Consider the following 27,340-nt stretch of genomic DNA (forward strand, 5'->3'; position numbering starts at 1 on the left):
TTCAGCTGTGCGTTGATAGATCAGTCAGTCAGTCACATTTTCCTTTTATATATTTAGATTAGTGTGATAGTGGACCAGAGATGGATCGTTATGATGAAGTTAATAAGGACTGTCGTCTGTCCCCAATTCATCCCAAGTACTGATGGTCATCCTAACGCACGTGCGCTGTAAAACACATGGCCCCCCAGCGGAAACTGGCGATAAACTAACAACCTGCTCTCTAAAAATAGGTGCTCTGATAATAAAGATCTGATAACATCTGGCTACGACAGGTCTTCGAATCGTCGACACCGCAAAGCCTTAAGACTAAGGTCTTCAATGAGTGTGTCCTACCTGTGCTGACGTATCGAGCGCAAACGTGGACACTGACAGTTGGCCTCGTCCACAAACTAAAAGTCGCTCAGCGTGCTATGGAGCGAGCTATGTTGGGTATAAAATCCGGAACGAGGAAATTCGCAGAAGAACAAAAGTGACCGACATAGCTCAAAGGATTAGCAAGCTGAAGTGGCAATGGGCAGGTCATGTCTGTCGCAGAACCGATGGCCGATGGGGCAGACGTGTTCTGGAGTGGACACCGCGTATCGGTAAGCGCAGTGTGGGACGACCTCCAGCCCGCTGGACCGATGACCTGAAGAAGGTGGTGGGGAGCGGGTGGATGAGGAAGGCTGAGGACCGTGTTTGGTGGCGCGCTCTCGGAAAGGCCTATGTCCAGCAGTGGACGCAAACTAGCTGATGGATTGAATTGGATTGGAACATCTGAAAAGCTGTAATAGAGTATTAATCGGAGGTCGGGAGTTCGATCCCGGGCACGCACCTCTAACTTTTCGGAGTTATGTGCGTTTTAAGTAATTAAATATCACTTGTTTTAACGGTGAAGGAAAACATCGTGAGGAAAACTGCATACCTGAGAGTTCTCCATAATGTTCTCAAAGGTGTGTGAAGTCTACCAATCCGCACATGGCCAGCGTGGTAGACTATGGCTAAACCTTTCTCAGCAGACCCATGCTGTGTAGTGAGCCCGCGATGGGTTGATCATGATGATGATGATAAAAAAGATCTAGGTATTTATATCTCTATAAATATAAAAATGAATCGCTGAATGTGGCTGATCGCAAATCTCGAGAACAGCTGAACCAATTTCGCTAACTCTTTTTTCATACAATATTCCTTGAAGTACGAGGATGGTTCTTACGGAGAGAAAAATTTTAAGTAACTATTAAAAAAATCGGCCAAGTGCCTCACGCAATGAGGGTTCCGAACTACAGTCGTATTTTTTCGACATTTTGCACGATAATTCAAAAACTATGAAGCATAAAAATAAATAAAAATCTGTTTTAGAATGTACAGGTGAAGACCTTTAATATGATAACCCACTTGATATAGTCACTCACTTCGAAAGTTGAAAATACTAATTATTAGTTCATGACCACAATTTAATTTTTTTTGTGTGATCTAACCCAAATTTCATGATTCTAGGTCAACGGGAAGTACCCTGTAGGTTTTCCTTTGTTTCTACAGACAGACAGACAGACAACAAAGTGATCCTATAAGGGTGCCGTTTTTCCTTTTGAGGTACGGAACCCTAAAAATTAAAGAATCGACTGTTAGGCGGTACCTACGAAGTTCGCCGTGGTCAGCTAGTTGTATATAGGTATATTAGTAGCCTTCTCATTCCGACAGGAGAACCGTGCTCAGTAGTGGACCAGGGACGTGCGGTGTAGTCATTGATAGATTTCCATTGGTTGTTATACAACAAATAATAAAAATTTCAAAATAGCCGCCATGAAAATTGAAAAAAAATTAAAAAAGTGTTAAGTATTTCGCGTAAACGATGGTACGGAGCCCTTCCTGCGCGAGTCCGACTCGCACTTGGCTGATTTTAATTTATCCATACTTAAAAATATAAATGCGAAAGTCTGTCTGTCTGTCTGTCTGTCTGCTAGCTTTTCACGGCCCATCCGTTCAACCGATTTTGACGAAATTTGGTACAGGGATAACTTGCATCCCGGGGAAGGACATATGTTACTTTTATCCCGAAAAACAAAAGAGTTCCCACGGGATTTTTAAAACCCCAATCCACGCGGGTGAAGCCGCGGGAATCATCTAGTTAGTGATAAATTAAACTAGTTCACGATTCAAAAGCACTCGTAAAGGTTTACTTGAATAAAAATATATTCTATTTATTCTATTCTATTCTATTCTATTCTATTCTATTTATTATATTATTATAGTTCAATGAACCGGTTTATGAATGATTGTATTTGTTTTTCATTATTGAAATTATTTATGACTTTATTTAAACAGTTGCGCAATTAATTTTATTTTTGTTGTTATTGTTTGAGAATGATTAATAATACCTATTGTGGATAAAAAGCCAGCGCGTGCCAGACCTTCGTTATTTCATAAAAGCTGAAAGTTTCTCTGCGTGTTGTCCCCAACACAGGTAGGGTTGCCAGGTCACCAAACCTAATAGCCGGACAGACCAGCCAGTTTGGCTGGACATTTGGGTAGAAAGGCCGGACACCCTACATTATTGAGGATTTTGTGTCTTAGTATTAATAGGTACGACAAAAAAGTTGTATGTAAAATCAAGCTTTTTTTATTATTGTCATAAATCTTGTTGTCGGACGGCACTGCCGCCTGCGGGAGCGACCGACAGTCGGCTCGCCTGCGCTCGGCCACGCTCGTTTGCGAAATGTAAGAAGCCTAACAAAAGCCGGACAAGCCGGACACCGTTTATTTTGGCCGGACACGCAATCAAAAAGCCTACCTATGTCCAGCTTTATCCGGACGCCTAGCAACCCTAAACACAGGGAGGAACGATCAGCGACTATGAAGTTTGGATCATGGGAGATAACTGGTAAAAAAGGTGTTAAAAACTTAGGTCAAAATATAAAGTGAAATTTTTAAATGTTTTCTTTGGAATAGTATTCGAAATCACGTCATGCATTGCCGGACACAGTGTCGAGGCAACCCCTTGCCAGACGCTATCTCCCAAGGCCATCAAGACCCTAACTTCATAGAGCCTCAATAGCTCAACCGGTATAGGAGTAGACTGAAAACCGAATGGTCGACGGTTCAAACCCCGCCTGTTGCTCTATTGTTGTACCTACTCCTAGCACAAGCTTGACGCTTAGTTGGAGAGGAAAGGGGAATATTAGTCATTTAACATGGCTAATATTCTTTAAAAAAAAATATGCAGAGAAACTTTCAGCTTTTATAAAATAACGAAGGTCTGGCCCTCGCTGGCTCTCTCTCTATAGTTTGTTTTTCCTATTGTTTTTCTACATTATATAAACTAATATGTTCAAATTTTTGCATGCATTCTGCATTTAACACTTCGCAATGAAGTCTGCTATATTTATAACTCTTGTGGTAAGTTTATAGTTTTTTTATACAAACTAATAGGGTCTTGTATTGTAGTAATAAAATGATGTGATTTTTTGTATAGCGGTAGTTTATGGGGCTAGATTTCATTATAAAAGAGGATAATTAAAAAAAACATTATTTTTATTTATTTTTAACGTGAACGTCACGCTGTACGGAATAATGACTTTACAATCCGTAAACGAAAATTTGTTCCAATTTTAAAACATAAAAATAGAGTAATTTCTCCGGGAAAATAATTTTTATGATAAAAAATTGCAAAATATTTGTCGCTTACGCATTGTGACGTCATTAATCGCTTTTTGGTACGGCGCGGCGTGACGTTAACAATTAATTATTTTAAAAATAAATAAAAAACCCGATTTTTTAAATTGTTTCTCAGGCTGACATACATAAATGTAAAAGCCTGTTAATAAAAGATTAAAAAAATAAATGCTTCTCTTAATAATGAATTCTAGCCCCATAAACTACCGCATACAAAACATCACGTCATTTTATTACTTACTACAGTCTAAGACCCTATTAAATTAAATTAAGAGTTTATTCGTTGTGCGCTCCTAACAAACGTATAATCCGTAATCCGCGACAGGTCCAGTACCCGTAGTACAAGATTTTACGTCTCACCAAACGAAACCAAATTCGAGAGTCGAAATACTTCCGCGTTACAGCAAAATGGACCTAAACAGCCTTGAATTGAAGTCAAATATTCAATGCCACTGATTTTAATTTCGCAATGTTTCCGCTTGGAGCGCTGGCTGTAGAAGTGTAGACAAACTTCAGCTTTAAGACAAGGCATTTAAGATCCAGTTTACTGTAACGCGGAAGTATTTCGACTCTCGAATTTGGTTTCGTTTGGTGAGACGTAACATCTTGTACTACGGGTACAGACTCCAGATGGAAATCGGGGTACAGTGCGACAAGACTACTTTGGCGCGTGGCGAAAATCGGAATTAACGTTGCCATCAAGTGTCCCCTTTGTACTTGTTTGAATATTCTAAGCCTTCGTTTTCCAACAGCGCCCCCCTGTCAATGTCATTCACAAGGCCAAGAGAGCCTTGTCGCAATGTATGAGGCGGGGAGACGCCCCGCACACCCACACGTCCCCTGCGCTCGCCCGCACCGTGTTAGCGCGGGGACTGTGCGGGTGTGCGGGGTGTTCCCTCCCCGATTGTCATTTCAACCTGTCACATGTTAAAATAAGTATTTTTGTACTTACATAACTAATTTTTTTTCAGGTTTTATTAACGGTTAATGGTCTTCCTTACTACGGTAAGCATACGATTTTTTAATTCCTTTTATCTGTATTTTTATAATTTTTATTTTTTTACCTACACTTTAAGGAAATTTCTAAATAATTTAAGATACATAGTGTTTTAGGGTTCCGCAGTAAACAAGGAACCCTTAAGAGCAACCGCCGAGTTTCTTGCTGGTTCTTCTCGGTAGGAACGGCATTCCGAACCAGTGGTAAATTAAACCTGACTATTCATAAGCACTTTTAAAAAGTTTACATGAATAAAAAAACATTCTATTCTATTCTATTCTATTATAGTTTCGCCATGTCCGTCCGTCTGTCTGTCTGTCCGTCCGTCCGTCCTCGGTTAGTCTCGGAGACTATTAGTGCTAGAAATCTGTAATTTGGCATGGGTTTTAAATATTATTTCGTGTAAATAAATAATATCGTATCACAATTTTTTTTGTTTTAATAGAATAATATAATATATTATTAAATTACAAAAAACAAAAATACCAAACTTATTCTAGAACATAAAAATTACAAGTCGAAAATATCATCTAAACCACCGCAACGAGGCAGGGTGCTGGGAACGCTGGCAGCGTTACCTGATTTATCAAAATCACAATTTTGATAAATTTTTTTTTTAGGATACCTAGCTCCACTACATGAAAAGTAGGGATGGATTTTTCTTTCTCGTCTACCCCCTAGTGTGGGGTATCGTTGAATAGGTCTTTTAAAAATACTGTGGGTGTGGGAACATCATTTTTCGATTTCTAGATCCGTTTGTAAAATATGATGTTTTAAAGTGCTAATTTTTATTAGAGTCAAGTGTCCCCCCTCTATCAGCCAAATGGTAGTATATTATAGGAACGTGAAAAAATTCACAGCAGTAGTATATATAATCAATTTTAAAGGAAAACTATCATGGCTAAGTAGGGTTCACAGGTTAAGGAGTTATATCTGTTTTTTTTTCGAGGATTATGACTACGGAACCCTACACTGCACGTGGCCCGCCACGCACTTGGCCGGTTTTTTAACAATGCTAAAAAGGGACAGAACATGAACTTTACATTTAAAGACTCTAAATTTTAGTGCACGCTACAAATTTAAACAGGAAGCTCGCGACTGTGCGCTATAATCACGGGTTTTACCATCTAAAAATTAAATTTAAAACTGTCAAACTGCGTCTGTCCATTTCATATTACATTAGTAAGAAGAGGATGCGAATACTCTAAAATTTAGTTATGCTCAGAATCAGTACCAATCCAAAATTGCGGACTGGCAGGAATCGAACCGCTGGATCGCACCCGACGCTCTGACAAAAGGGCGGTTCCAGACTAGCGTATTTTTTGAGCGTATACGGTCGTTTCAGCATATGCGCTTACACGAGCGCTACATTACGCGCTTCAAAAAAACGGACTCGCGTATACGGGCATATTTCGGCGTGTTCGCTCGAACCAGTGGTGTTGTCAGTATCAACATGGAGGTGTCTCTCGCGGCTCGCGCTTATACGAGCTTAGAAGCGCGTCAACGCTCGTACGAGTTGAGCGTGTGCCAAAAGGCGCGCCTATACGCGCCTACATGCGCTTCCAAAAACGAGCTCATACGCGCGTATAAAACGCTAGTCTGAAACCGCTCTAAGCTACGGCTCGGATCTTTACATTAATAAACATACGTTTTGTTGCAGGATTTTACGGGCCACCAGATCCAAGAAACGGAGTTACCAGCCAAGGGCCGGTAGTTTTCCCAATAAACTATCCAAAAGCGTCCCCTAGAAGTCCCTCGGTACACCACAATACTCCTCGAAGAAGACACATACTTATACTCAATGAAGATGGTACATACTATGGAGAAAGGATATATCCAATGGACTCTTATTACAGCTGTTGGAATAAAAATAAATATTATAAAGGAATCAACTATGCTGATGCATTTTTTAGAAGCTATAGTGATAGCTATTTAAATAGGTTTGCTACTGATGATTATGATACTAGCTTAGTGGCAAGCAAAAGCAATGCTAACGCAGGTAGCTCTGCTACTGGAGACAGTGGTCAATATGAAGTAAGAAGCAACAGCGATGCTACCACAGGTAGCTCTGCTACTGGAGGAAATGGTCAGATCACAGTTGACAGCTACAGCTATGCTACCACAGATAGCTCTGCTACTGGAGGAAAAGGTCGAAACGCAGTAAGCAGCAACAGCGGTGCTAACTCAGATAGCTCTGCTACTGGAGGAAAAGGTCGAAACGCAGTAAGCAGCAACAGCGGTGCTAACTCAGGTAGCTCTGCTACTGGAGGAAGTGGTCACAACGCAGTAAGCAGCAACAGCGGTGCTTACTCAGGTAGCTCTGCTACTGGAGGAAGTGGTCACAACGCAGTAAGCAGCAACAGCGGTGCTTACTCAGGTAGCTCTGCTACTGGAGGAAGTGGTCACACCGCAGTAAGCAGCGACAGCGGTGCTTACTCAGGTAGCTCTGCTACTGGAGGAAGTGGTCACAACACAGTGAGCAGCAACAGCGGTGCTAACTCAGGTAGCTCTGCTACTGGAGGAAGTGGTCACAACGCAGTAAGCAGCAACAGCGGTGCTTACTCAGGTAGCTCTGCTACTGGAGGAAGTGGTCACAACGCAGTAAGCAGCAACAGCGGTGCTTACTCAGGTAGCTCTGCTACTGGAGGAAGTGGTCACACCGCAGTAAGCAGCGACAGCGGTGCTTACTCAGGTAGCTCTGCTACTGGAGGAAGTGGTCACAACACAGTGAGCAGCAACAGCGGTGCTAACTCAGATAGCTCTGCTACTGGAGGAAAAGGTCGAAACGCAGTAAGCAGCAACAGCGGTGCTAACTCAGGTAGCTCTGCTACTGGAGGAAGTGGTCACAACGCAGTAAGCAGCAACAGCGGTGCTTACTCAGGTAGCTCTGCTACTGGAGGAAATGGTCACAACGCAGTAAGCAGCAACAGCGGTGCTTACTCAGGTAGCTCTGCTACTGGAGGAAGTGGTCACACCGCAGTAAGCAGCGACAGCGGTGCTTACTCAGGTAGCTCTGCGACTGGAGGAAATGGTCACAACGCAGTAAGCAGCAACAGCGGTGCTTACTCAGGTAGCTCTGCTACTGGAGGAAGTGGTCACAACACAGTGAGCAGCAACAGCGGTGCTAACTCAGGTAGCTCTGCTACTGGAGGAAGTGGTCACAACACAGTGAGCAGCAACAGCGGTGCTAACTCAGGTAGCTCTGCTACTGGAGGAAGTGGTCACACCGCAGTAAGCAGCGACAGCGGTGCTTACTCAGGTAGCTCTGCTACTGGAGGAAGTGGTCACAACGCAGTAAGCAGCGACAGCGGTGCTAACTCAGGTAGCTCTGCTACTGGAGGAAGTGGTCACAACGCAGTAAGCAGCGACAGCGGTGCTTACTCAGGTAGCTCTGCTACTGGAGGAAGTGGTAACAACGCAGTAAGTAGCAACAGCGGTGCTTACTCAGGTAGCTCTGCTACTGGAGGAAGTGGTCACAACACAGTAAACAGCAACAGCGGTGCTAACTCAGGTAGCTATGCTACTAGAAGAAGACGTGGTCACAACGCAGTTGGAACTGACAGCCATGCTTACTCAGGTAGCTCTGCTACTGGAGGAAGTGGTCACAACGCAGTAAGCAGCAACAGCGGTGCTAACTCAGGTAGCTCTGCTACTGGAGGAAGTGCTCACAACGTCGTAAGCAGCAACAGCGGTGCTTACTCAGGTAGCTCTGCTACTGGAGGAAGTGGTCACAACGCAGTAAACAGCAACAGCGGTGCTAACTCAGGTAGCTATGCTACTAGAAGAAGACGTGGTCACAACGCAGTTGGAACTGACAGCCATGCTTACTCAGGTAGCTCTGCTACTGGAGGAAGTGGTCACAACGCAGTAAGCAGCAACAGCGGTGCTAACTCAGGTAGCTCTGCTACTGGAGGAAGTGGTCACAACGCAGTTAGCAGCAACAGCGGTGCTTACTCAGGTAGCTCTGCTACTGGAGGAAGTGGTCACAACACAGTGAGCAGCAACAGCGGTGCTAACTCAGGTAGCTCTGCTACTGGAGGAAGTGGTCACAACGCAGTAAACAGCAACAGCGGTGCTAACTCAGGTAGCTATGCTACTAGAAGAAGACGTGGTCACAACGCAGTTGGAACTGACAGCCATGCTTACTCAGGTAGCTCTGCTACTGGAGGAAGTGGTCACAACGCAGTAAGCAGCAACAGCGGTGCTAACTCAGGTAGCTCTGCTACTGGAGGAAGTGGTCACAACGTCGTAAGCAGCAACAGCGGTGCTTACTCAGGTAGCTCTGCTACTGGAGGAAGTGGTCACAACACAGTGAGCAGCAACAGCGGTGCTAACTCAGGTAGCTCTGCTACTGGAGGAAGTGGTCACAACGTCGTAAGCAGCAACAGCGGTGCTTACTCAGGTAGCTCTGCTACTGGAGGAAGTGGTCACAACACAGTGAGCAGCAACAGCGGTGCTAACTCAGGTAGCTCTGCTACTGGAGGAAGTGGTCACAACACAGTGAGCAGCAACAGCGGTGCTAACTCAGGTAGCTCTGCTACTGGAGGAAGTGGTCACAACGCAGTAAACAGCAACAGCGGTGCTAACTCAGGTAGCTATGCTACTAGAAGAAGACGTGGTCACAACGCAGTTGGAACTGACAGCCATGCTTACTCAGGTAGCTCTGCTACTGGAGGAAGTGGTCACAACGCAGTAAGCAGCAACAGCGGTGCTAACTCAGGTAGCTCTGCTACTGGAGGAAGTGGTCACAACGTCGTAAGCAGCAACAGCGGTGCTTACTCAGGTAGCTCTGCTACTGGAGGAAGTGGTCACAACACAGTGAGCAGCAACAGCGGTGCTAACTCAGGTAGCTCTGCTACTGGAGGAAGTGGTCACAACGTCGTAAGCAGCAACAGCGGTGCTTACTCAGGTAGCTCTGCTACTGGAGGAAGTGGTCACAACACAGTGAGCAGAAACAGCGGTGCTAACTCAGGTAGCTCTGCTACTGGAGGAAGTGGTCACAACACAGTGAGCAGCAACAGCGGTGCTAACTCAGGTAGCTATGCTACTAGAAGAAGACGTGGTCACAACGCAGTTGGAACTGACAGCCATGCTTACTCAGGTAGCTCTGCTACTGGAGGAAGTGGTCACAACGTAGAAAGCAGCAACAGCCATGCTTATACAGGTAGCTCTGCTACTGGAGGAAGTGGTCACAACGCAGTAAGCAGCAACAGCGGTGCTTACTCAGGTAGCTCTGCTACTGGAGGAAGTGGTCATAACGCAGTAAGCAGCAACAGCGGTGCTTACTCAGGAAGCTCTGCTACTGGAGGAAGTGGTCACAACACAGTGAGCAGCAACAGTGGTGCTAACTCAGGTAGCTCTGCTACTGGAGGAAGTGGTCACAACACAGTGAGCAGCAACAGCGGTGCTAACTCAGGTAGCTCTGCTACTGGAGGAAGTGGTCACAACGCAGTAAGCAGCAACAGCGGTGCTTACTCAGGTAGCTCTGCTACTGGAGGAAGTGGTCACAACACAGGGAGCAGCAACAGCGGTGCTAACTCAGGTAGCTATGCTACTAGAAGAAGACGTGGTCACAACGCAGTTGGAACTGACAGCCATGCTTACTCAGGTAGCTCTGCTACTGGAGGAAGTGGTCACAACGCAGTAAGCAGCAACAGCGGTGCTTACTCAGGTAGCTCTGCTACTGGACGAAGTGGTCACAACGCAGTAAGCAGCAACAGCGGTGCTTACTCAGGTAGCTCTGCTACTGGAGGAAGTGGTCACAACGCAGTAAACAGCAACAGCGGTGCTTACTCAGGTAGCTCTGCTACTGGAGGAAGTGGTCATAACGCAGTAAGCAGCAACAGCGGTGCTTACTCAGGAAGCTCTGCTACTGGAGGAAGTGGTCACAACACAGTGAGCAGCAACAGTGGTGCTAACTCAGGTAGCTCTGCTACTGGAGGAAGTGGTCACAACACAGTGAGCAGCAACAGCGGTGCTAACTCAGGTAGCTCTGCTACTGGAGGAAGTGGTCACAACGCAGTAAGCAGCAACAGCGGTGCTTACTCAGGTAGCTCTGCTACTGGAGGAAGTGGTCACACCGCAGTAAGCAGCGACAGCGGTGCTTACTCAGGTAGCTCTGCTACTGGAGGAAGTGGTCACAACACAGTGAGCAGCAACAGCGGTGCTAACTCAGATAGCTCTGCTACTGGAGGAAAAGGTCGAAACGCAGTAAGCAGCAACAGCGGTGCTAACTCAGGTAGCTCTGCTACTGGAGGAAGTGGTCACAACGCAGTAAGCAGCAACAGCGGTGCTTACTCAGGTAGCTCTGCTACTGGAGGAAATGGTCACAACGCAGTAAGCAGCAACAGCGGTGCTTACTCAGGTAGCTCTGCTACTGGAGGAAGTGGTCACAACGCAGTTGGAACTGACAGCCATGCTTACTCAGGTAGCTCTGCTACTGGAGGAAGTGGTCACAACGCAGTAAGCAGCAACAGCGGTGCTTACTCAGGTAGCTCTGCTACTGGAGGAAGTGGTCACAACGCAGTAAGCAGCAACAGCGGTGCTTACTCAGGTAGCTCTGCTACTGGAGGAAGTGGTCACAACGCAGTAAGCAGCAACAGCGGTGCTTACTCAGGTAGCTCTGCTACTGGAGGAAGTGGTCACAACACAGTGAGCAGCAACAGCGGTGCTAACTCAGGTAGCTCTGCTACTGGAGGAAGTGGTCACAACACAGTGAGCAGCAACAGCGGTGCTAACTCAGGTAGCTCTGCTACTGGAGGAAGTGGTCACAACACAGTAAGCAGCAACAGCGGTGCTAACTCAGGTAGCTATGCTACTAGAAGAAGACGTGGTCACAACGCAGTTGGAACTGACAGCCATGCTTACTCAGGTAGCTCTGCTACTGGAGGAAGTGGTCACAACGCAGTAAGCAGCAACAGCCATGCTTATACAGGTAGCTCTGCTACTGGAGGAAGTGGTCACAACACAGTGAGCAGCAACAGCGGTGCTAACTCAGGTAGCTCTGCTACTGGAGGAAGTGGTCACAACACAGTGAGCAGCAACAGCGGTGCTAACTCAGGTAGCTCTGCTACTGGAGGAAGTGGTCACAACACAGTAAGCAGCAACAGCGGTGCTAACTCAGGTAGCTATGCTACTAGAAGAAGACGTGGTCACAACGCAGTTGGAACTGACAGCCATGCTTATACAGGTAGCTCTGCTACTGGAGGAAGTGGTCAAAACGCAGTAAGCAGCAACAGCGGTGCTTACTCAGGTAGCTCTGCTACTGGAGGAAGTGGTCACAACGCAGTAAGCAGCAACAGCGGTGCTAACTCAGGTAGCTCTGCTACTGGAGGAAGTGGTCACAACACAGTGAGCAGCAACAGCGGTGCTTACTCAGGTAGCTCTGCTACTGGAGGAAGTGGTCACAACACAGTGAGCAGCAACAGCGGTGCTTACTCAGGTAGCTCTGCTACTGGAGGAAGTGGTCACAACACAGTGAGCAGCAACAGCGGTGCTAACTCAGGTAGCTCTGCTACTGGAGGAAGTGGTCACAACACAGTGAGCAGCAACAGCGGTGCTAACTCAGGTAGCTATGCTACTAGAAGAAGACGTGGTCACAACGCAGTTGGAACTGACAGCCATGCTTACTCAGGTAGCTCTGCTACTGGAGGAAGTGGTCACAACGCAGTAAGCAGCAACAGCGGTGCTTACTCAGGTAGCTCTGCTACTAGAAGAAGACGTGGTCACAACGCAGTGAAGCATGAACAGCGGTGCTTACTCAGGTAGCTCTGCTACTGGAGGAAGTGGTCACAACGCAGTAAGCAGCAACAGCGGTGCTTACTCAGGTAGCTCTGCTACTGGAGGAAGTGGTCACAACGCAGTAAGCAGCGACAGCGGTGCTTACTCAGGTAGCTCTGCTACTGGAGGAAGTGGTCAGTAAGCAGCACAGCGGTGCTTACTCAGGTAGCTCTGCTACTGGAGGAAGTGGTCACAACGCAGTAAGCAGCGACAGCGGTGCTTACTCAGGTAGCTCTGCCACTGGAGGAAGTGGTCACAACACAGTGGGCAGCAACAGCGGTGCTAACTCAGGTAGCTCTGCTACTGGAGGAAGTGGTCACAACACAGTAAGCAGCAACAGCGGTGCTTACTCAGGTAGCTCTGCTACTGGAGGAAGTGGTCACAACGCAGTAAGCAGCGACAGCGGTGCTTACTCAGGTAGCTCTGCCACTGGAGGAAGTGGTCACAACACAGTGGGCAGCAACAGCGGTGCTAACTCAGGTAGCTCTGCTACTGGAGGAAGTGGTCACAACGCAGTAAGCAGCAACAGCGGTGCTTACTCAGGTAGCTCTGCTACTGGAGGAAGTGGTCACAACGCAGTAAGCAGCGACAGCGGTGCTTACTCAGGTAGCTCTGCCACTGGAGGAAGTGGTCACAACACAGTGGGCAGCAACAGCGGTGCTAACTCAGGTAGCTCTGCTACTGGAGGAAGTGGTCACAACGCAGTAAGCAGCAACAGCGGTGCTTACTCAGGTAGCTCTGCTACTGGAGGAAGTGGTCACAACACAGTGAGCAGCAACAGCGGTGCTAACTCAGGTAGCTCTGCTACTGGAGGAAGTGGTCACAACGCAGTAAGCAGCAACAGCGGTGCTTACTCAGGTAGCTCTGCTACTGGAGGAAGTGGTCACAACACAGTGAGCAGCAACAGCGGTGCTAACTCAGGTAGCTATGCTACTAGAAGAAGACGTGGTCACAACGCAGTTGGAACTGACAGCCATGCTTACACAGGTAGCTCTGCTACTGGAGGAAGTGATCACAACGCAGTAAGCAGCAACAGCGGTGCTTACGCAGGAAGCTCTGCTACTGGAGGAAGTGGTCACAACACAGTGAGCAGCAACAGCGGTGCTAACTCAGGTAGCTCTGCTACTGGAGGAAGTGGTCACAACGCAGTAAGCAGCAACAGCGGTGCTTACTCAGGTAGCTCTGCTACTGGAGGAAGTGGTCACAACGCAGTAAGCAGCAACAGCGGTGCTTACTCAGGTAGCTCTGCTACTGGAGGAAGTGGTCACACCGCAGTAAGCAGCGACAGCGGTGCTTACTCAGGTAGCTCTGCTACTGGAGGAAGTGGTCACAACGCAGTAAGCAGCAACAGCGGTGCTTACTCAGGTAGCTCTGCTACTGGAGGAAGTGGACACAACACAGTGAGCAGCAACAGCGGTGCTAACTCAGGTAGCTCTGCTACTGGAGGAAGTGGTCACAACACAGTGAGCAGCAACAGCGGTGCTAACTCAGGTAGCTATGCTACTAGAAGAAGACGTGGTCACAACGCAGTTGGAACTGACAGCCATGCTTACACAGGTAGCTCTGCTACTGGAGGAAGCGATCACAACGCAGTAAGCAGCAACAGCGGTGCTTACGCAGGAAGCTCTGCTACTGGAGGAAGTGGTCACAACACAGTGAGCAGCAACAGCGGTGCTAACTCAGGTAGCTCTGCTACTAGAAGAAGACGTGGTCACAACGCAGTAAGCAGCAACAGCGGTGCTTACACAGGTAGCTCTGCTACTGGAGGAAGTGATCACAACGCAGTAAGCAGCAACAGCGGTGCTTACGCAGGAAGCTCTGCTACTGGAGGAAGTGGTCACAACACAGTGAGCAGCAACAGCGGTGCTAACTCAGGTAGCTCTGCTACTGGAGGAAGTGGTCACAACACAGTGAGCAGCAACAGCGGTGCTTACTCAGGTAGCTCTGCTACTGGAGGAAGTGGTCACAACGCAGTAAGCAGCAACAGCGGTGCTTACTCAGGTAGCTCTGCTACTGGAGGAAGTGGTCACAACACAGTGAGCAGCAACAGCGGTGCTAACTCAGGTAGCTCTGCTACTGGAGGAAGTGGTCACAACGCAGTAAGCAGCAACAGCGGTGCTTACTCAGGAAGCTCTGCTACTGGAGGAAGTGGTCACAACACAGTGAGCAGCAACAGCGGTGCTAACTCAGGTAGCTCTGCTACTGGAGGAAGTGGTCACAACACAGTGAGCAGCAACAGCGGTGCTAACTCAGGTAGCTATGCTACTAGAAGAAGACGTGGTCACAACGCAGTTGGAACTGACAGCCATGCTTACACAGGTAGCTCTGCTACTGGAGGAAGCGATCACAACGCAGTAAGCAGCAACAGCGGTGCTTACGCAGGAAGCTCTGCTACTGGAGGAAGTGGTCACAACACAGTGAGCAGCAACAGCGGTGCTAACTCAGGTAGCTCTGCTACTAGAAGAAGACGTGGTCACAACGCAGTTGGAACTGACAGCCATGCTTACACAGGTAGCTCTGCTACTGGAGGAAGTGATCACAACGCAGTAAGCAGCAACAGCGGTGCTTACGCAGGAAGCTCTGCTACTGGAGGAAGTGGTCACAACGCAGTAAGCAGCAACAGTGGTGCTAACTCAGGTAGCTCTGCTACTGGAGGAAGTGGTCACAACGCAGTAAGCAGCAACAGCGGTGCTTACTCAGGTAGCTCTGCTACTGGAGGAAGTGGTCACAACACAGTGAGCAGCAACAGCGGTGCTAACTCAGGTAGCTCTGCTACTGGAGGAAGTGGTCACAACGCAGTAAGCAGCAACAGCGGTGCTTACTCAGGAAGCTCTGCTACTGGAGGAAGTGGCCACAACGCAGTTGGAACTGATAGCCATGCTTACACAGGAAGCTCTGCTACTGGAGGAAGTGGTCACAATACAGTAAGCAGCAACAGCGGTGCTTACTCAGGTAGCTCTGCTACTGGAGGAAGTGGTCACAACGCAGTAAGCAGCGACAGCGGTGCTTACTCAGGTAGCTCTGCCACTGGAGGAAGTGGTCACAACACAGTGGGCAGCAACAGCGGTGCTAACTCAGGTAGCTCTGCTACTGGAGGAAGTGGTCACAACGCAGTAAGCAGCAACAGCGGTGCTTACTCAGGTAGCTCTGCTACTGGAGGAAGTGGTCACAACACAGTGAGCAGCAACAGCGGTGCTAACTCAGGTAGCTCTGCTACTGGAGGAAGTGGTCACAACGCAGTAAGCAGCAACAGCGGTGCTTACTCAGGAAGCTCTGCTACTGGAGGAAGTGGCCACAACGCAGTTGGAACTGATAGCCATGCTTACACAGGAAGCTCTGCTACTGGAGGAAGTGGTCACAATACAGTAAGCAGCAACAGTGGTGCTAACTCAGGTAGCTCTGCTACTGGAGGAAGTGGTCACATAACAGTAAGCAGCAACAGCGGTGCTTACTCAGGAAGCTATGCTACTGGAGGAAGTGGTCACAATACAGTAAGCAGCAACAGTGGTGCTAACTCAGGAAGCTCTGCTACTGGAGGAAGTGGTCACAAAACAGTAAGCAGCAACAGCGGTGCTAACTCAGGAAGCTATGCTACTGGAGGAAGTGGTCACAAAACAGTAAGCAGCAACAGCGGTGCTTACTCAGGTAGCTCTGCTACTGGAGGAAGTGGCCACAACGCAGTTGGAACTGATAGCCATGCTTACACAGGAAGCTCTGCTACTGGAGGAAGTGGTCACAAAACAGTAAGCAGCAACAGCGGTGCTTACTCAGGTAGCTCTGCTACTGGAGGAAGTGGTCACAACGCAGTAAGCAGCAACAGCGGTGCTTACTCAGGTAGCTCTGCTACTGGAGGAAGTGGTCACAACACAGTGAGCAGCAACAGCGGTGCTAACTCAGGTAGCTCTGCTACTGGAGGAAGTGGTCACAACGCAGTAAGCAGCAACAGCGGTGCTTACTCAGGTAGCTCTGCTACTGGAGGAAGTGGTCACAACACAGTGAGCAGCAACAGCGGTGCTAACTCAGGTAGCTCTGCTACTGGAGGAAGTGGTCACAACGCAGTAAGTAGCAACAGCGGTGCTTACTCAGGAAGCTATGCTACTGGAGGAAGTGGTCACAAAACAGTAAGCAGCAACAGCGGTGCTTACTCAGGTAGCTCTGCTACTGGAGGAAGTGGCCACAACGCAGTTGGAACTGATAGCCATGCTTACACAGGAAGCTCTGCTACTGGAGGAAGTGGTCACAATACAGTAAGCAGCAACAGTGGTGCTAACTCAGGAAGCTCTGCTACTGGAGGAAGTGGTCACAAAACAGTAAGCAGCAACAGCGGTGCTTACTCAGGAAGCTATGCTACTGGAGGAAGTGGTCACAATACAGTAAGCAGCAACAGTGGTGCTAACTCAGGAAGCTCTGCTACTGGAGGAAGTGGTCACAAAACAGTAAGCAGCAACAGCGGTGCTAACTCAGGAAGCTATGCTACTGGAGGAAGTGGTCACAAAACAGTAAGCAGCAACAGTGGTGCTAACTCAGGAAGCTCTGCTACTGGAGGAAGTGGTCACAAAACAGTAAGCAGCAACAGCGGTGCTTACTCAGGTAGCTCTGCTACTGGAGGAAGTGGTCACAATACAGTTGGAACTGATAGCCATGCTTACACAGGAAGCTCTGCTACTGGAGGAAGTGGCCACAACACAGTAAGCAGCAACAGTGGTGCTAACTCAGGAAGCTATGCTACTGGAGGAAGTGGTCACAAAACAGTAAGCAGCAACAGTGGTGCTAACTCAGGAAGCTATGCTACTGGAGGAAGTGGTCACAATACAGTAAGCAGCAACAGTGGTGCTAACTCAGGAAGCTCTGCTACTGGAGGAAGTGGTCACAAAACAGTAAGCAGCAACAGCGGTGCTTACTCAGGTAGCTCTGCTGCTGGAGGAAGTGGTCACAATACAGTTGGAACTGATAGCCATGCTTACACAGGAAGCTCTGCTACTGGAGGAAGTGGCCACAACACAGTAAGCAGCAACAGTGGTGCTAACTCAGGAAGCTATGCTACTGGAGGAAGTGGTCACAAAACAGTAAGCAGCAACAGTGGTGCTAACTCAGGAAGCTATGCTACTGGAGGAAGTGGTCACAATACAGTAAGCAGCAACAGTGGTGCTAACTCAGGAAGCTCTGCTACTGGAGGAAATGGTCACAAAACAGTAAGCAGCAACAGCGGTGCTTACTCAGGTAGCTCTGCTACTGGAGGAAGTGGTCACAATACAGTTGGAACTGATAGCCATGCTTACACAGTAAGCTCTGCTACTGGAGGAAGTGGCCACAACACAGTAAGCAGCAACAGTGGTGCTAACTCAGGAAGCTATGCTACTGGAGGAAGTGGTCACAAAACAGTAAGCAGCAACAGTGGTGCTAACTCAGGAAGCTATGCTACTGGAGGAAGTGGTCACAATACAGTAAGCAGCAACAGTGGTGCTAACTCAGGTAGCTCTGCTACTGGAGGAAGTGGCCACAACGCAGTAAGCAGCAACAGTGGTGCTAACTCAGGAAGCTATGCTACTGGAGGAAGTGGCCACAACACAGTAAGCAGCAACAGTGGTGCTAACTCAGGAAGCTATGCTACTGGAGGAAGTGGTCACAAAACAGTAAGCAGCAACAGTGGTGCTAACTCAGATAGCTATGCTACTGGAGGAAGTGGTCACAAAACAGTAAGCAGCAACAGTGGTGCTAACTCAGATAGCTATGCTACTGGAGGATGTGGTCAAAACACAGTTAACAGCTACAGCTATGCTAACACAGATAGCTCTGCCACTGAAGAAAATGATCGAAGCACATTTGGAAGTAACACTTATGCTAAGTCAGCCAGATTTGCTACTGAAGAAAATGATCGAAGCACATTTGGAAGTAACACTTATGCTAAGTCAGCCAGATTTGCTACTGAAGAAAATGATCGAAGCACATTTGGAAGTCACACTTATCCTAAGTCAGCCAGATTTGCTACTGAAGAAAATGATCGAAGCACATTTGGAAGTAACACTTATCCTAAGTCAGCCAGATTTGCTACTGAAGAAAATGATCGAAGCACATTTGGAAGTAACACTTATGCTAAGTCAGCCAGATTTGCTACTGAAGAAAATGATCGAAGCACATTTGGAAGTAACACTTATGCTAACTCTGCTAGCTTTGCTTCTGAAGAAAATGATCGAAGCACATTTGGAAGTAACACTTATGCTAACTCTGCTAGCTTTGCTTCTGGAGAAAATGATCGAAGCACATTTGGAAGTAACACTTATGCTAACTCTGCTAGCTTTGCTACTGAAGAAAATTTTCGAAGCAGAGTTAGAAGCAGTAGCAATGCTTACTCAGGTAGCTGTGCTACTGAGAAGAGAGATGGATGCATTGCGTATGATCATCCGTCAACTAAAGATCTAGCAGTTGTTAAAGATTATGAGATCTACGAAAATACAGAATCTGATCTACAACCACGGAAATCAGAAAAAGTATAGAAGTGCACATATATATTCCTGATTTATGTATACTTTTGTTGTTATATTATTATTGCTATAAATACCTACACATATCATATGTAATTATATACCAGCGGGGTGATTACGAATCTCGCGACAGGTGTAAATCTCGCGATGATTGCTGTCAAACTGTGCTGTCAAACTGTGCTGTCAAACTGTGCTGTCAAACTGTGCTGTCAAACCTCCGGCTAGAGATAAAGAGCAATAGCCACAAAGCAAAATAAGAAGAAGAAGAAGACAGCAATTGAACAGCAAGTTACAAAAAAATCAGTGATCTCCATGATAGGCAAACTAGAAACAAAAATAAGCTAGCTACTCCTGCGCTCCGCCTCTGGAGGGTGGGAAAGTCATTTGTGGGAATGAGTGTAATATTTTATAATAAAATTCCACAAGCAATTTTAGACTTGCCTTTACACAAGTTTAAAAAATGTGTTAAAAGTATGCTCCTAAAAAAGCATATTATACAGTCGCAGACTATGTAAACGATAAAAAAGCTTGGATTTGACTCGCTCCAGCAATGCACGGGGCTGCAATGGCTTGTATAGTACGGTATAATAACATTGTTAATTGAAAAATTAAGAATTAAAAAGGGCAACTGCCGAGTTTCTTGCTGGTTCTTCTCGGTAGGAACGGCATTCCGAACCAGTGGTAAATTAAAACTACCTGACTATTCATAAGCACTTTTAAAAAGTTTACATGAATAAAAAAACATTCTATTCTATTCTATTCTATTCTGAACTGTCCCATTGCTACTGCTGTCGCGTTGCTGTCGCTACTGCAACGTTTTGCGTGATCAATAAAATTATTTTTAGTAATATTTTCTTCACAAGTGTGTTGAAAAACATTGTACGATACATAGTGTGTATTATATATTTTTTTATAATTTTTTAGTGTTTAAGTTTTTAGTGTTCAAGGAAATTACTAAATAATTTTTAAATACATATCAAAAATTGCGTAACCGGCAGGAATCGAACCTGCATCTTCTGGGTTCGCGCCCGATGCCTTGACCACTCGGCCACGGTCTCGCTTACTGCCAGTGACGAAATTTTTGATATGTATTTAAAAATTATATAGTGTTTATTGATGATTACCGTCCTCGGCTATCTTAAGACCCTCACCCTCACGCTCGGGTCTCAATGCAATGGCGCCTCAGCGGTAATCACCAACATTACACACTTGTAACATAATGTACTATTATGTGTACTTTGTGTGGCACCAAATGAACACTATTTCTTTCTTTCATTCATATTAATAAAATAAAGTAAAAATAAAAAAAAAACCTTTTATTTCTTACAATATTTACAAAAATTGATGTTAGGATCTTTTCTTTACTCATTTCTGTTATTTGGTTAGTTAAACTTATAATTGGGTATTTGTAATATTTATTATAAACTAGCTGATGCCCGCGACTTCGTACGCGTGGACTGTAAAATTTAAAACCCCTATTTTACCCCCTTAGGAGTCGAATTTTAAAAAATCCTTTCTTAGCGGATGCCTACGTCATGATAGCAATCTGCATGCCAAATTTCAGCCCGATCCGTCGAGTAGTTTGAGCTGTGCGTTGATAGATCAGTCAGTCAGTCAGTCACCTTTTCCTTTTATATATTTAGACTAGATGATGCCCGCGACTTCGTCTCTTCGAACTCTTTAATTTTCCGGGATAAAAAGTAGCCTATGTCCTTCCCCGGGATATAAGCTAACTCTGTACCAAATTTCATCAAAATCGGTTGAACGGTTGGGCCGTGAAAAGCTAGCAGACAGACAGACAGACACACTTTCGCATTTATAATATTAGTATGGACTAGAATAAAAATAATGACGTAAACTGAAAAAACTAATTAAATCGATCATATAACAAAAAAGTTATAAGCATTTAAATATTTCTGATTAGACAGAGATAGCGATACAGCAGTTTGACGTCACACCTACTAATGCCATAGTAGTTTCGTGCGGTTTCATACAAATTTTCGTTTTGCGAGAAAGGGATAGAAGACCCTCCCACTCCAAAATTAAAATGCCTGTAACTTTGTAAATCTTTGTTGGATTTTAATATTTTTTGCAGCGTACGTCATTATTTTGATCCTAGTAATAGTTATTATAATAAAGTAATAATATTTATCAAATTCAAAAGTAAGCAAATACCCAATTTAGATTATTATTATTATTTATTTATTATTTAATTAGAACGGCCATAAAGCCAATTACACTAATTAAACTACGAGTACAAACTAACATAAACATACTTACAAAAATTGTTAAAATTATAAATTTTAAAAAGCAAAATTATAAATTTTCACAAAAGTGCAAGATCTGACCCATGAGGTCAGCCGATTTGTCAGCAAATATGTCACAGCGAGGGGACTCCTTCAGCAGCGCGTTGAGCGCAGCCAAAGTGCGCGGTATGGGTGACCACTGACTGGAGCGCGCTACCGTGCGACTAAACGGACTTACGAAAAATTTGGAGCGGTGGCGGAAATAGCTGTAATTAGAGGGTGCATAAACGCAGCAGAGCTAGATGTTAGTGTTTAGGTAATTATTATTTACTAGCTGATGCCCGCACCTTGGTACGCGTGGATTTAGATTTTTTTAAATCCCGTGGGAACTCTTTGATTTTCCAGGATTAAAAGTAGCGTATGTAAAAAAATGTGTGTATTAAAAGTAGCCCCGCGATGCAAGCTATCTCTTTTCCAAATTTCATCGAAATCGGTTAAACGGGTGAGCCGTGAAAAGCTAACAGACAGACAGATAGATGGACAGACAGGTACACATTAATCTAAATATATAAAAGTAAAAGGTGACTGACTGACTGACTGATCTATCAACGCACAGCTCAAACTACTGGAAACCGCATTAAGATTTTTACACAAAAATAGAAAAAAAAACAATAAATTTTGGGGTTCCCCATACTTAGAACTGCGACTCAAAAAATTTTTATTCATCAAACCCATATGTGTGGGGTATCTTTAGATAGGTATTTAAAAATGATATAGAAGTTTTTAATATAATTTTTTTCTAAACTGAATAGTTTGTGCGAGAGACACTTCCAAAGTGCTTAAATTACCGCGCGCTCTCCGCCGTCTATCTCGAAAACGGTTTACCGTGTAAAAAAAAATTTTTGAACAAAATTTGTAGAGAATTTTGTATTCTACAATATTGATAATAAATACAAATAGCAAAAACCCATAGGAAATGAGATGTTTACCAAAAAAGCGCAAAAAAACCGATTTTTGTGACCTTTGACCTTGAAATTTAACAGTTGCGTACACCCTACCATAATTGTAGGTTTTGAGACAACTTTTAGGGTGTCAATATACAAGTATTTACATACTTTCCAGCTGGGTATCTCGAATTCCGAGGTGAGCTACCTATAATGACTGGACTACACTAGCAGGCTTCAAATAACATTTTGACGCAGGTAGCTCTAAAGAAGTCCTATTCTACTTTGATTTTACGTCCCCATAGCCTTCTATTCTAAATTTATCTATTATTCTATATATATATATATATCTATATATCTATATTCTAATATTATCTTCTATATATATAAAATTCAAAGTCCTGACTGACTGACTGACTGACATATATATCAACGCACAGCCTAAACCGCTGGTCCTAGAGACATGCAATTTGGAGGGTGTGTTCTTTGTAAAGAATACGTATCCACTAAGAAAGGATTTTGTGAAATTCCACCCCTACGTGGGTTAAATGGGGGATGGAAGTTTGTATAAAAGTCCGTCATTTTTGAAGTTACATCGATAAAAATTGGTATTTAAGCTTTCGGTTAAAAATAAAAAAATACGTATTTCAAGATTTTTGGAAATTCTACTACCATGGGGGTTAAATAGGGGTTGAAAGTTTGTACGAAAGTCCGTCATTTTTCAAGTTATTTGCATGAAAATTGGTATTTGAGTTTTCGGCAACAAATGAAGAAATATGCATTTCAGGATTTTTGGAACCCCCGCCTCGATTTTCTAAATTCCACCCGAGCGAAGCCGGGGCGGGTCAGCTAGTTTGACATAATATCGTCGATTGAGGATCAAACCGAGAGTTCCCTCACTTTAGTTCACTCTGGCATAGCTGTATGTGTTTATTTTTTTTTATAAGGGTTTTTCTAATAATTTAACGATGGTTTGCTTCTAATAAACGTTTTAATAAGATATTTTAACAACGTGCAATAAAAAAGGTTACAATTTTTTGATAAATCACAAAATGCCAAATTATAGATACCACAGACCACAAACTTTTTTTTTAAATGAGAAAACCGTATATTACCGAACATTCCGCCGCGCGTTGAAAGCTCGCTTTCAACAGGAAATTTCGTCATCTGGCAATGGACATAATATATTATCTTGCTAAAAGCACGACGTACTATCCCAGTCAGGGGCGGATTCGCAGTCTTGGCCGCCCTAGGTCATGTAGTAAGTAGGTGCCAGTCGCCCCTTTCTCAGCACTCATCATAATTATAGACTGTAATGAATTTACTTTATTGCCAACTTTTATCATAACATCAGTGAATTTTTTATCTCTATTGGCCGCCTCTAATATCTGGCCGCCCTAGGCCAGGACCTACTGGGCCTTAGGGCAAATCCGCCACTGATCCCAGTAGATGTTCTGATGTCTGCCACTCTGCTTACGCCATCAGCACCATCAAATAAAGTAACTATGCGCCCCACTTTCCATTTTAGAGGCGGTAACTGGTCATCCTTCAATAATACAAGGCCATTTACTTTAAGAGCTTCCTTTTGACAAGAGCGCCATTTTCCACGTTTTTGTAATTCGCCAATGTAAATAAATAAATAAATAAATAAATAAATAAAAATCTTTTTTATTCGTATAAACTGTTACAAGTACTTACGAATAGTCGGATGTATCTACCACTGATGCATCTACCACTGAAATAATATCTGTCCCGGCTGTACTCACTTGTTTAGTCGACGTTAGCCCGACTAGTTTCGACCCATCCGGGGTCCTTTTTCAAGGGAGTCCGTGCGCGCACGCGCCGCAGTTTTGACTGCGGGCCGCGCGTGCCGCTGCCCGTAGAGCCCGTTGTGAGGGTGGCTGGGGGGGGGGGGGGGGGAGACAACTGCCGATCGTCTCCAGACAGTTCTTGCTGATCTTCATCACTGGAACCGTCACCGAAATCCAGGCACGCGGAGCTAATGGTGTCCCGTCCCACGACTGATGCCCTTGTCTAACGTCTAACGTCGACTAGACACGTGAGTACAGCCGGGACAGATAATATTTATACCTTATGGAAATCACTCACGGTAGTTTAAACGCTAAAATGTATCCTTTGCTCCACCGAGCCCAAAAGTGTAGACGAAGCAGCTCCAAGCTTTGATATCTTGTCAACTGTGATGCAGCGCTGTTTACATACTAGTTTGGTGCTGGCAATGACGTAAGAGGTCGACCAATGATGAAGTGGCCAGGCGTCAACGGCATGAGATCGTCAGGATCCATAGATAACGGTGTAAGCGGGCGTGAGTTGAGAATCGCTTCTATCTACCAACACAGTGTTTAGTTCCTCGTACGTTAAATGACAATTACCCAATACAAGTTGTAAGTGAAATTTGACATAATTAACATGGCTAATGTTCTTGTTTAAAAAAAATGGCCGCCAAGGTGCATTTGCCTGCGTGACAAGCCACGTGTCGTAGCAAGCTACGAATATTGTAGCCAGCTACGATACACGTAGCGCTACGAAGCTACGAAAATAATCAAGCCAAGCCCCAAGCCTTCTTCTTCTTGTCCTTTCCCATGCTATGTGGGGTCGTTGGGAGCTCTGCACTCGAAATTGGGTATTTTACTACTTTTGAATTTGATAAACATTATTACTTTATTATAAACTAGGATAAAAATACGTAGGTACGCTGAAAAAAATATTAAAATCCAACAAAGATTTACAAAGTTACCAGGCATTTTAATTTTGGAGTGGGAGGGTCTTCTATCCCTTTCTCACAAAACGAAAATTTGTATGAAACCGCACGAAGCCACTATGGCATTAGTAAGTTGTGACGTCAAAATGCTATATCGCTATCTCTGTCTAATCAGAAATATTTAAATGCTTATAACTTTTTTGTTATTTGATCGATTTAATTAGTTTTTTCAGTTTACGTCATTATTTTTATCCTAGTTTATAATAAAGTAATAAAAAAATTGGAGTCAAATACCCAATTGTAGACGAGCATATTATATATATATACCAAGGACACAATCCAGTTGGGTAGGTCCACGGAACAGAAAAAACAGGGTAGGTCCAATTTCGAGAAAGAGGTCAGCCGCCGAATCCAACTCGGTTGGGCAGCGTTCAGGAAGCTTCGAGATGTCTTCTTGTCCAAAATTCCTCAGTGCTTGAAGACCCGTTTTCGAACAGTGCGTGATGCCAGTGATGACATATGGATTCGAGACATGGCCGCTACTCGCTAACTATGGGCCTCATAAAAAAGCTCAGAATCACTCAGAAAAAAATAAACTTTATATATATTTTGACGTAAGATTTTTTACACCTTTATTATCTGTTATCTCCCAAAGCGACCATGATCAAAACAAACATCCATACAAACGTTCCTCCCAATGTTGGGGACATTACGCAGATAAACTTTCAGCTTTTATAAAATAAGGCAGGTCTGGCACGCGCTGACTCTTAGGCCATAAGAAAGGATTTTTAAAAATTCAACCCCGAAAAGGGTAAAATAGGGGTTTGAATTTTTTTGGCATAAGCCAGTGCTATATAAATGCTCTTTGAAAAGAGCAACTGCCGAGTTTCTTGCTGGTTCTCGTTACGAAAGGCATTTCGAATCACTGAGTGCATCGATGCATTAAAAAGTACCTACTTATGTAAGTTTTTTTTAGTTTTTAGGGTTCCGTACCTCAAAAGGAAAAAGGGAACCCTTATAGGATCACTTTCTTGTCTGTCTGTCTGTCTGTCTGTCTGTCTGTCTGTCTGTCTGTCTGTCTGTCTGTCTGTCTGTCTGTCTGTCTGTCCGTCTGTCTGTCAAGAAACCTACAGGGTACTTCCCGTGGACCTAGTATCATGAAATTTGGCAGGTAGGTAGATCTTATAGCTGACATTTGGGGAAAAATCTGAAAACCGTGAATTTAGGGTTAGATCACACAAAAAAAAAAATTGTGGTCATGAACTAATAATTAGTATTTTCAACTTTCGAAGTGAGTGACTATATCAAGTGGGGTATCATATGAAAGGTCTTCACCTGTACATTCTAAAACAGATTTTTATTTATTTTTATGCATCATAGTTTTTGAATTATCGTGCAAAATGTCGAAAAAATACGACTGTAGTACGGAACCCTCATTGCGCGAGCCTGACTCGCAATTGGCCGGGTTTTTTTTATTTAGATACAAGCTAGCCCTTGACTGCAATCTCACCTGGTGGTAAGTGATGATGCAGTCTAAGATGGAAGCGGGCTAATCTGGAAAGCGTATGTCAGTTTTTATTAAACGCATGCCCCTTTGGTTTCTACACGGCATCGTACTGGAACGAACAATCGCTTGGCGGCACGGCTTTGCCGGTAGGGTGGTAACTAGGCCGACGCCTCTCTCCCATTGAATAAAATTGAATAAAAAATATTTTTATTCTATACCTAGGTACTTAGATAGATATTTAAATATCATTGACTTCTATACAATAGAATATTATGTCAACAATTTATAATGCACGCTTCAATATATGACTTTGGTCCTGTTTACTCAGTTTGTTATTTATAATTTTTTCTGTTTACTCAATTGGTTTCTTTGTACTTTTCTAATAAAATTATTCAATTGATGAATTGAATAATTGATGAATTGAATAATTTATTCATAGTTTTTATTTATTAAATGGCACTAAAACAATACCTTTTCAAAGTTTTCAGTATATAAGGGGCGACTGCATTTAGTGTGCATTACAAATAATTCAAACGCTCAAGAAATAAGTGAAGTTTCAAGACTCATCATGAGAGCTACAATTGCAGTTTTCGGTGTTTTGGTAAGAAAATTATTTTTATTTTATTTTTTAATAGGATGCCAACGGTAGGTATATAAAGATTTTTTTTAAATATCTAAATTAAAAGTTAATAAAAAACAACATTAAATTAAATTTATTTTAGTTTTCTAAAATAAATTAAATTAAATCCAAAACCTCATCGAGACCACCGCAGCGAGGCATTGTACCCAAGATGCTGGCAGCATTACCCCTTTGGATGGCCAAACTAATTCTTTGACCAAGGTAGCTGCCAGCTCTCGGGTCCCCGGTTGACTCGATAACTCGATAAGATATTTTTATAAAATAATATTAGCCATGTTAATCATGACTAATATTACCCTTTCCCCTCCAACTAAGCGTAAAGCTTGTGCTATATTTAACTACATGATTCGTCCGCGTGGATTTAAGTTCTTTAAA

At 44.4% G+C, this 27,340-nt stretch overlaps 1 protein-coding gene across 1 annotated transcript; it reads left to right on the forward strand.

Annotated features, from left to right (window-relative positions):
• The first annotated feature begins 6,101 nt into the window (after positions 1-6,101).
• LOC138404385 (fibroin heavy chain-like) lies at positions 6,102-18,847 on the forward strand. Its single transcript, XM_069508116.1, has 23 exons — positions 6,102-6,147; positions 6,309-6,458; positions 6,648-6,899; positions 7,278-7,466; positions 7,593-7,718; positions 8,097-8,543; positions 8,670-8,861; positions 9,177-9,368; positions 9,621-9,875; positions 9,939-10,064; positions 10,128-10,319; positions 10,509-10,634; positions 10,698-10,886; positions 11,391-11,645; positions 12,153-12,344; positions 13,286-13,414; positions 13,856-14,176; positions 14,618-14,973; positions 15,254-15,340; positions 15,695-15,781; positions 16,073-16,170; positions 16,455-18,060; positions 18,152-18,847. Exons 1-23 carry the CDS (start codon positions 6,102-6,104, stop codon positions 18,845-18,847), a joined length of 6,309 nt encoding a protein of 2,102 aa, XP_069364217.1.
• The last annotated feature ends 8,493 nt before the right edge of the window (positions 18,848-27,340 follow it).

This window comes from Maniola hyperantus, chromosome 28 (assembly GCF_902806685.2).
Source record: "Maniola hyperantus chromosome 28, iAphHyp1.2, whole genome shotgun sequence".
NCBI classification, from domain to species: Eukaryota; Metazoa; Arthropoda; class Insecta; order Lepidoptera; family Nymphalidae; genus Maniola; species Maniola hyperantus.